Source organism: Rhincodon typus, chromosome 20, assembly GCF_021869965.1.
Source record: "Rhincodon typus isolate 14 chromosome 20, sRhiTyp1.1, whole genome shotgun sequence".
In the NCBI taxonomy this organism is placed as follows: domain Eukaryota; kingdom Metazoa; phylum Chordata; class Chondrichthyes; order Orectolobiformes; family Rhincodontidae; genus Rhincodon; species Rhincodon typus.
In genome coordinates this window covers 16,154,917-16,165,945 of record NC_063351.1, presented here as the reverse complement: position 1 = coordinate 16,165,945, position 11,029 = coordinate 16,154,917, and the positions used below count along the sequence as shown (strand labels likewise).

Sequence of the window (11,029 nt, the reverse complement as noted above, 5' to 3'; positions counted from 1 at the left end):
CTGAAGGGTCTAGGCACGAAACGTCAGCCTTCCTGCTCCTCTGATGCTGCTTGGCCTGCTGTGTTCATCCAGCTCTACACCTTGTTATAATGGAAGTGCAGATGTTTAGTACAACCAGGATTACTGGGACTCAAGGGAAAACCTTTTCACACTGTTTAAAAGTGGAAATTCAAAGACAGTTTCTAGAAAGATTCAGGCTCATGCGATAAAGATATGCCTTGACCTCAAATGGGCTAAAGATGGCATGGATGGGTGAAATGAAACATTAATTGGAATTAATGATTTGAGACTATTACAGAGAACGGTTGGCAGTCTCTACTGGTGTTGCAGGGACAAGCATCTGAGTGCCTTTAGAAATTGCATTGGTGCTTGATAAATTACCTGCTATAATCAAAACAATTTGTATATCTCAGCATTGAATTCTATTTATCTAACTAAAGTGAAGAAAAACCTCAGCAACATATGCCTGAATCTGTTTAAGCCGAGAGAGAGAATCTGGCTCCTGTGACTAATAGAAACCACCATAAAAATATTTTATTCTCTGATAAAAATCTCTTTTGTAATATAGTGAATAGATATGAGCCATATAAATCAGTCGATATTAAACAAGATACTTGTTGGTCTGTGCAATCCGTTGAGTCATCTTTGGCTTACAAGAGTAAATTCAGCCAATCCTCCCTATTCGATCAGAAATCGCAGCTTGTGTGGAGATGGCAGCAGCAGGAAACAGACAGAATCAGAGTGTGCTAAGTCCTGCCGGTGAGCACCAGTATTGAAGCTTTGATTTCCATTCTGAAATTAGGCATGTGCTTCAAGTACACACTGGGTCAATAATCTTGCCAACAGTCTGGAGCCAAGGGATACATCTGAGTAAGTGACATGATCTGCAGGGCACTCTTTCCAAACAAGGAGTTAGTACCTTCAGGTAAGAAAGGGGAGGGTCAAGTTTGGCACAATAAAAAAAAACTTTAGCCAGCTATAATATTCAATTCAGTTGGATCTTAAACTTCAAATCATTAAGCACATGTTTTTGCACCTGTACCACACAACAGGATAAAAGCTTCTTTTGTAGAAGTCTAACGCACTGCTGACAGGCAACATTTGGGAAGCGTAGACATCATTTTAGATATTTTCCAGTTAACCTTTTCAAAAGGAACTAAACCAACTAGACTCACCTGCTCACAAACAGGTTCTTCTTGGATGGACATGGCAGCATTCAAAGAATTCTGAAGCTGCTGCTGCTGTGCTTTGAACTGAACAACCAAGGCATCCCGTGGCTCTGTTCTCAAGAAGGTTCGCGGGTAAATATATTCTCTGCGCTGGGGGGTGGTGCCTGAAAAATCAACACAATTATCGTCAGAAAAAAAAAAAACAATTTCAGCTGAGAGCCAGAATAAAATGCTTCACTTTCCATACTATTCCCTTAGTAGGGTATTGGTCAAAAACCAGCAAACAATATTCAGTACTTCTCACAGCGACTATTAATCATAAGCACACATGGATCTCACTTTTCCAATACTACCTGCATGTCAGCAGGCTTGGGAACCCAGCTAATCAATCCATCCCTAAGCCCAAGGAAAGGGGCCAAAGACAGCATATTTACTCTTAGTATAGGAATATTCAAGTCACAGACTGTCACCTTCCTTGTTTGAACCTCTGAGATGGAGGACAGCTTTTAAAACATTAAGGCTAGCAAAAGACAAAATTTTAAATATGATGTAGAAAAAGATCAATAGCTTTTGTTCAGTCTGTACAATTTCAATCGGGCTCCAATTGAGAAAACAATCACCTCCCAGCCAGAAGATATGGGCCAGGACATATTCCAGGGCTGCAGTACATAATCAGAGCAGAGCTCCCGGTGTGCAAACTGCATCATCAGCTGTGCCATCTTTGAATGTCAAACTAAACAGTCTTTACTGATGGTCTGAAGTAAAATGTGCCAGAGAAATTTGCAGAATAGGGAATTCTCCTGATGTCCGACCATCTATCAAAGTCACCAAACCCTGCCAACTGGTCATTATTCTGTAATATTTGTCTAGTTGTGACTGAACAGGTTGAAGTAATCAAAGCAATTCATTTCAAGATTGTTGAGAGAAGGTAAAATCAAATCCCAGGTCTTTGCTTTTAAACATCAGCAAGTAGTTCATAAGCCAGTGACATGCAAAGTTTAGCGTATAGCTTCATAAAAATATTCAGTTCAGAAAATGTTGCAATGCATTACTGCTCCACACCAGTTTAGAGCAATTAGAAGGTACATTTTGTTCAAATGGGGAGCAATTTAGCTGTCCTGTAGATGGAAATTTACCCTGTTCTGCTAGAAATTTAGTTGGACTTATTTCTTAACTAAATTCTAAGATACATTAATGAAGGTAGGATTATTAGTCAGTTAACGAGCAGTTAATTCATTGATTGGTCAGATTAAATATACACTATTTGCTATGTACTGTTGAACAACCCGAAATATATGCATTTCATCATCCTGTCCACTTTTGTACAAAATGGTTGATCATACCTGTTGGAATGTCCTGCTGGAGTTGTTCATTTAAGAAGTTCAGGACATTGTTTAGTCCTGCCTCAGCGTGCTCACTTAACTCTGTCATATGCTGCATCATCACACCTTTATCGTCATTAACCCGATCACGGACAATGCATAGTGCTGATTCCTTAGTATCGGACTCTTCCTTCAGCTGTTTTGTTATTTCCCTGACTAGAGTGTCACAACTCTCACTGGCAGTCTACCAAAAGGGAAACAAAGATATGCAAGGTAACTTATTTTGTCAACATTCAAGAGTAGCTTAATGTAGACATGGATTTGAAAAACTGTCAACTTTTTATTAACATTAATTACAAGTGCCTAGTATTAAGATAATTAAGTTTTGCATTTTTTTAAAAATAGCTTTAAATGATTTAAAAGAGTCATACCCAAGTGTTCTCTGCACTGCATATTTGTACATTTGACATAGCCATCCACAAATTTATTTGAAAAGTTCAGAATGAATCACTACAATGCAAACATAAATGAAGTCTCAAGCAGCTTGATTTAAAAGAATAATATAGGAGTCAAAAGTTACTTGGCTTAATCTGATCAGCACTGCAGGTTCAATTTGCTCTCTAGCCATCAGTTCCGATGGACAAGATGTCTCAATAATTGAGATTAGAATTTTTGATCTTTCAAACTCTTCAGAGAACGTCTGCACACAATGACTTTTTCCTCCTCAAGAGTACAGGTACAAGTGGAGAGGGAAGGGAAAAGGCAAAGGTATGCAGAGAAAACTCTTGGCATTATTAGAAGTGCAAGAAGAATATCAGAGCTGGAGAAGGAGAAGGAAGAATCCATGAATTAAGGGGTGGCAAAGGCAGCTGCTTTACAGATTGGGAAAGGAAACAGGTCAGAAAGAATGCTTCTGTATCAAAGATAGCAGTCAAAACATTTATCAATAAATATGCAACTGAAAATACTGAGCCACATTCGCTTTCTCTAACAAGTGAGGGGAAAGGACAATCTTGATTATTAAAGTAGAAGAAATGCTGGTTAAACCAACAAGTTAATCTTTCTTGTTCTTTCATGGGATGTGGCTGTCACTGGCAAAGCAGTATTCTTTGCCCGAACTGCCCTGGAGTGGCATGGCTAGCAAATCCACACTGGGTGCATGTGATAGTAGTACAGTGGTAATTTAACTGGACTAGCAATCCAAAGGCCAGACCAATCCTCACAGGACATGGGTTCAAATCTCACCACAACTGCTGATGGAATTTAATTTCAAATGAATAAACCTGGCATATAAAGATGGTCTGAGTAATGGTGGGTAGAACATTATGATCAATTGTTGTAAATAATTACCAATTTGTTTCCACAGTTAGTCAGATATTGGCATTCAAGGCTGCTCAAAGGCTGCAGTCTTGGGGTAGAATTAGCTTTCACAGTGTTGTACACACTGGTGCCATATTCCAACACCTCACTCAGTACTAGAAGTGGGAATTCCTCTCATGATCAAATAGCAATTCCTGGAGCACAGCAGTTTTCTATATTGAAGAGAACTACCAGCTTACAGCTATAATTAGAATCAGCAGAGGGACTGTAAGAGGCAGACAAAAGGTATCTCTGATTTGTGGAAAAGGCAGAAAATTAAGAGTGCATTCTTAAGAGAAAGTGAACGATGGTCTTTAAAAGAAATGCATGACCACAACTCCTTCCTCAAGGATAAGAACCCGATTCCAATTTTATAAAATGCCTAAATTAAACCCAAATGCACCATTTTGAAAGTTCAAAATCTTGCCACCCATGCCCTAGTATGAATAATAATCCATGTGTGGTTACAGTTGTCATTTCATGAGAGTTTGGAACATGCCCGTGCCTATATTTCCTAATATATATCCCTTTCCTCATTGCTTCCCATGACCCACTATGGCTCAAAGTTAGCTAACCAATACTTTAAAATGCTGAATCACGTTTTCTAATCCTACAATGTAATCTCCTTTAAGCCTTGGGGTTCTGAGGTATCAAACTTCTTCCCATTCTGGCCTCTCTACTGATGCTCATTTTCAAGCTCTGCCATTGGTCATTGTAGCTTCAGGTACCTGGGTTTGAAACTCAAAAATCTCCCTCTCTTCTTCAAATCCCTGCCCTGCTAAGTCGTTCCTTACAACCTGCATCTCGTGAAATACTTTGATTTTCTGCCCCAGCAACTCCTTGAGAGACTGGGAGTCCAATTTTATTTCATAATGTTTCAGCGAAACATCCCAGGATGCTCCACAATATTAAAGGAGCTATATAAATAGAAATTGCTCTTGTTGGTATTTAGAAAGAACACTTTTTCAGCTTAAAAAATTGTTCTATGATAGCCTTTTGAATAATTAAGTTTACTTAATATAATTAACATACACATGACACTATTTGTTAAGACAAGGAAAGAAATGGTTACAGTTAAAAACACCTACTTGTTCATGGTTCTCCAACCTCCTTTTGTTACCTCTAAGGGAACAGAGTTGTTCCTGACTGAACATGTCAACAGTGCCAACTGTTGATTCACACCATCGACTACTTTCCTGGCAAAGTGTCAGCATACCAGAGTTGAGTTGTTGGCACTTCATATTTGACTGATCTGCAAACTTCAACCCCTCACTGGATGTTTCTCGGATTTCATTTGCCAAAACATCTAAAGTAGTCAGGAGTTTCCCTTGGTGAGAAGCTGCATTCTCCATAGCCTTTGCAGATTGTCTAAGGAAAAATAAAAATGATAGCCTTACAAAATAAGACAAAAAAAATTCAGTGTTTTCTATATTAAAAACAAACCGCAAAGCTTGAGAATTTTTAAAAAACTGTATGACATTTGGTGCAATGAGCAATTTGATGTTATATGGAAAGCATCAAAAGACCAGTGAACCCATCAGAACCTAATAAATATAACAATTTTGCATATTTCAGCATATCTCAATTTAATTGATAACCAAGCAGCAAATCTAGTTACTTACAACTGCACATCATCTTGAAGCAGAGTCAATGACTGATGCATATTTCCATTTTGTATTTGAATATTATCATAGCTCTGCTGAATTTGCTGGGCTAACTGACCAAGCTGACTCTGTAGATTTGAGATGACTTTTGAAATACCCTATTATACAAAGAGTTAGAGTTGAATCATAAAATTAGTACAGATGTGAAAAAAAGCTGAAAAATATCTTCAGAACCAATTGAGTTTCATAGAACCTCCATCTGCTCTTGTTGCAACTTTTGTAGCTCTTGATTGAGTTTTTCATTCTCATTTTGAATGTTGCCCAGAGCGTTGCAAGTGGTTTCTTGTATTTTACTAAGCATCTTGCTGTGTTGTCCAAAGAATTCGTCAGTATCCGTTTTCATGGCTTCCAGCTGAAACAAGTCAAAGCATTCCTATAATAAACTCAAGGTGTGGCAAGTTAAAAAGCATCCTCAGAGCATAAGTTTTAATTAGCTGCAAGACTAGCCTTCAGTATTGTCATAGTTTGTGTTAATCAGAAAATCTATTAAAGTATAAACAAAATAGTTTTCTATGGTCTTGCTAGTTTACTTCAAATAAAATTGCTTTCAACATTATTTCATTTCCTTAAATCAGGAGGTTTTTATTGCATAATTACCCAGTAGTCAAAGTTCAATATCATCTATAAGAACTGAGTATTTGGCAAATTAATTCCAAAATGATAAAAGTTTAATATAGCTTTAGAGATCATGGGACAGCGTGTTTCAGAAACTCATGCAACTAGACAGAGAAAATTTTAGTGACCTTCTCAGCTATTCCAGAATAGGTCTGAAAATTCAGCTTAAGACAATTGTTCAGTTCCACTACAGAGATAACAATGGGCTGTAAATTCTTCTTAAGCTCTTTTTCCATTTCCAGTTTATGTTCTTCCTGAAAGTGAACAGCAAAGATGTGAAAACCTTGAACATAGTTGAGGGGAAATCCAATAAAAGCAAACCTCACAGCACCCCATTAACTGCTTGTCCCACTTACAAGAGCATTTTGTAAGGACAGTTAACAGCTTGACTAAGAGTCTAGAAAAGTTTCCTCTTCAGATAACTGCCCTGCACAGGGGAGTCAACTAAACTGTTCAATCAAACCTATAAAGACAACAGAATATACAAAGCATAATACTTTGATGGCTCTTTCAGCAGCGAGTTTGCTCTTTGTTAACACAAATACACCTAGAAACTGAAACTTGTGTTACAGGAGACCACCAATTCCGTCCACTATGCCGGTGATGGCTGATAATGGAAGATTCAGCCCGATACCACTTTCGAGCTCTTGCTCCCGTAGCCCTGCAGTTACGTCCCTTAAAAATTTATATCCAGGTTCTTGAAAATGTAATAAAGGTTTCTGCTGAATATAGAACATGAGTGCAAACTCCTACCAAAACTAAGGCAAGTCCAATACTTTTTAAAAATGTATTCAGTGTTTACGAATAGTATGAACTTCCAGCTTATAGAAGAAAGCAAATCAATAGCTGTCGACATTTATAATGATGTTTGTGCAAAGGTAATTTGTGATTCAGGAGAAAAGCAAGTTGGCATCTTGGTGCCCAATCTGTAGCCCTTAATGACAAACACCCCACTAAAACTGGCAATCCCAGGCAGCTTGACCATAGTCAAAATGTGCAAGTCTGGAAAACCAAGATTTAAAATCTAAATAGGGTGCAACCGCATGAGCCAGACATCGCCATTTCCATGCAACTGTCAACAGGTTACATTAGTGAAAGAAATCACTGGTGTTACTGTAATAAATGTAATGTAGAGACTTGCAGAAAAAGGTAGGGATAAAAATTGTCACCCTGAGCTTGCACTCAGAAAAGATTAATGCTCACAAGACTGTCTTGAACTGAATTAACTTTTGGAGAGGTAAGCTGTCTGTAGCACCAGTTCCTGATCACAACCTAAATGCTGGAATGACATGTGGATGTACTACGGTGGTCTAAAGGCCTGCCAGCACTAACCAGAGCTCGTATACAAGTACACACTTGAAGAAAGCATCAAAGCGGCCACTGATCTGGAATTGTGTTTCAGTCCACAAACAGACTAAAAACTGCTTAAAAAATAAAAACTGAGCTTCTATTGAATTACTAAAATGATCACATCAAAATTTCAAGTTTTAAAACTTGATTATGACAAATTGAAAGCAATATTGACTTAACACCATGACAAGGCAACCTATACTCTTAACCACTGGAAAGAACCCCATGTAACATTCCCCTTCCAAAGTAACAAATTACACTGCCTTTGCAGTATGCACCACATTCTTCAGGAACCAATTCAAAGTTATGCTCAGTGCCTTTTCTGGCTAGATGACTGCTACTTCTCCCACAACTATTTTCCCCGGGACAGTGCATTTAAAGTCTCTCCCTCTAGCCTAAGTTAGGCAAATCTTCCAGCTTCTTTTAAATCCTCAAAAACTTTAGCTTTTTAATCCAAGCATCAGCTCCCACCTACGTACCAAATAATACACACTTTCTGCCTCTAGCCCCTCTACTCTGATTCTTGTAGACTGATGACATCTGAGGGGGTTCAGGCGTCTTTTAGGAAAACCTGCAACTGATCCTATAAAAGCTTCCTATGGACTCTCGCTCTCTTCCTCTCTCAAAGCCCATTTCAATGGTGATGTTAATCACATGCACCTTGAATCCAGCTAGAAATGCTAACTAGCTGCTTTCTAAACCTCTAACATCATTCTATCTTGACATAGACAGTTTAAAGTAAACATCAACAAAACATGACATTTCTAACTCCTCTTGGGACTTGGAGACTGACAGTCAACCCATTGTAAGCACAGCTACTTGGATCATTATTTACAGGGATGAACACGATGCACCTTATTCACAACAAAATAACCTAACAATTAAATTTCCCAGGCTTGCTGGTAGGCAGAATGTGAAACAGGTCATGCGATAATCTTTGTTCCTTCATTTTACTCTAAAATTAAAGAGAAAGCCCTAAAACAATTGACCAAACTTCACATTTTTAACAGCTTCCACATGAAACCTTTGAGAAACGAGGATGGAGAGAAAAAAAAGTAATGAGATTTAAAAGTGTGGAAGGTGCTGTGCAACATATAAAACTAATGGATAGAAAGAGGCCCTTTACTGGCACAATGGATTAAGCATAATGACAGAATACTTGCTCCCCTCCTTTCCCATGCATCTCTATATGAGCTTACCAGGGCCTTCTGGACCTTGTTCGATGAGTGTTGAGTCATACTCTCCTGCTTAAGCAATTCCTGAAGACTTTGCGATACCCCAGAAGAAACCATTTCCTTGACAGACGCAAAAGAAGTGCCCACTGCAGATGCAACAGAACTAAACGCAGAGGCATTTGCACTCAGGAGTTCGCCTGGGAACAGAAAAATGAGTTTACTCAAGAAATTAAAGCAGCTAGAGGACAACTGTTTATCTAATCCAGTCTTGGAATGAATATATTGTAGTCAAATTTGCAAAAGATACAAAAGTAGCTGGAAAGGCAGGTTGCCAGGGTATACAAACAGTTTACAGAGATATCAATCGGTTAAATAATGGGCAAAAAGTTGGCAAATGGAATATAAAGTGCAAAAATGTGGAATTGTTCATTTTGGAAAGGAGAACAAAAGGATGGAGAAAAATTGAGAAAATCTGCAGAAAGCTGCAACACAAAAGGACTCGGGGTACTTGTACATGAAACACAAAGCTAGCGCACAGGTGCAGCAGGTGATCAGGAAGGCTAATGGAATGTTGGCTCTTATTTCCAGGGGGTAAGAGTATGACAATAAGGGAAGCCTTACTGCAACTGTACAAGGCACTGGTGAGACCACATCTGGAATTCTGAGAGTAGTTTTGATTCCCTTATTTAAGGAAGGATATCATTTCATTGAAGGCTGTTCAGAGAAGGTTCACGAGGGTGATTCCCAATATGGAGGCATTGTTTTATGAAGAAAAGCTAAACAGGTTGGGACTCTACTCACTGGAGTGTAGAAGAATGAGAGGTGATCTCATTGAAACATATAGTATTCTTAAGGGGCTTGACTGGGTAAATGCTGAGGGGATGTTTCCCCTCATGGGAGAGTCTCGGACCAGAGGCCATAGTCTCAGAATAAAGGGGTGCCAATTTAAGAATGAGATGAGGGAGAATTTCTTCTCTCAGAGGGCCGAGTGTTTGTGGAACTTCTTGCCGTATAGAGGCGTGCCAGCAGAGTCCTTGTGTAAATTTAAGGCCGAGATAGATAGGTTCTTGATCAGTAGGGGAAATCAAGGGTTATGGGGAAAGGGCTGGAATGTGGACATGAGGAATGTCAGAGCAGGCTTGATGGAGTGAACAACCTTCGCCTGCTCCTATTTCTTACTATTTTAAGAATCGGCTTTAGCTTTTTGAGCCCTTTAATGGGCTCAGTATAATGTGGCAGTAGCAGAAAATCTCCACTAGAGGGCCTCAGGCATCCATAGAGGAGTTGATTTCTCTGCCCTCCTGTTACGGGAGGACATCAGTATCCTTTGGAAATGCTAAGGATGCAAATTCAACCCTTTAGCCACACCTGCCTTCAACACTGATCTAATAAGTCTTGTCCAGGGTGGAATATAGATTTGATTTGGCTCTTGAGGAATATCATTTGAACATTGGGCTTTATTGGATCATATTTGATTCTAAAATTACAACATCTGACACAGGTGCACTAGTAGGGAAATATGCATTAGATTCACACTTCAATCAACCTTTTTTTTTTAAAAAACTTCCTTTGTTTTGTTTCACCAAAGGTTCATTTCATGCACAGGTCTAAATGAAAAGTACTAAGTTTGCCTGTTAGTTTAAATAAATGCCCTGTATTTTTAACTTTCTAAGTTGTAATTTCACTTCAAACCCATCACGGCCCTATGGAACCTCCTCTCAAATGTCAACCACAGAGGCCAGTTCATCTAAGATTTTTCACAATTTTCTGATAACTCAGACCTCCATCACAAGGGTCAAACCTCAAAGGTCTGATAAATTTCCTTATCACCAAGTTCAATAATAACTTGGGTCATGGTAATCTGAACTGAACACAATACTCAAAGTGGGGTTCTATGCAGAGCGCTGGGCAGCTTGATTCCTTCTGAATTAATTCTACTTTTCCATCAATATTTTAACTGAAGATCCAGCTAAGATGTATCTCTAAATGAGCAAAAAACCATAGCAATTACACCACATGACTGTACTGGACTCACACCCAATGTTGCATGTTTCAGTGTTTTTCTTCCGGTAGGATCGTGTCCCCTTTAACTGACTGAACAGCATCTTGCGAGAACCACTGGTATGGAGAACATGCTACCAAATAAAATTGAAAAAAAATTGAAGGGACCCATTGCAATACGTGGTAAATTTAGGGTGGGAATGAGAGATTACCAAAATTATAGCACAGTTTGTATGCAATTTACGAAGGCAATTTACCTCCACAACTTTGGAAGGCCTGGTTTAACAGAAACTTTTGTGGGGTGGGGCAAGGAAGAGAGAAAACTAGGAGTTTACTCACTTTCATTTTAAGTCAAGTATTTTAAACTGAAGTTG

General features: G+C 38.8%; 1 protein-coding gene across 1 annotated transcript in view; it reads right to left on the bottom strand.

Annotated features, from left to right (window-relative positions):
- Positions 1-11,029, bottom strand: part of kif11 (kinesin family member 11) — a 39,993-nt gene that overhangs the window by 6,403 nt on the left and 22,561 nt on the right. The window contains exons 16-22 of the mRNA XM_048608900.1: positions 8,679-8,851; positions 6,258-6,383; positions 5,708-5,866; positions 5,473-5,612; positions 4,939-5,218; positions 2,513-2,735; positions 1,176-1,333 (exon numbers count right to left, since the gene is read on the bottom strand). Coding sequence (XP_048464857.1) covers positions 1,176-1,333; positions 2,513-2,735; positions 4,939-5,218; positions 5,473-5,612; positions 5,708-5,866; positions 6,258-6,383; positions 8,679-8,851 — 1,259 coding nt within the window. The remainder of the gene's footprint in view (positions 1-1,175; positions 1,334-2,512; positions 2,736-4,938; positions 5,219-5,472; positions 5,613-5,707; positions 5,867-6,257; positions 6,384-8,678; positions 8,852-11,029) is intronic.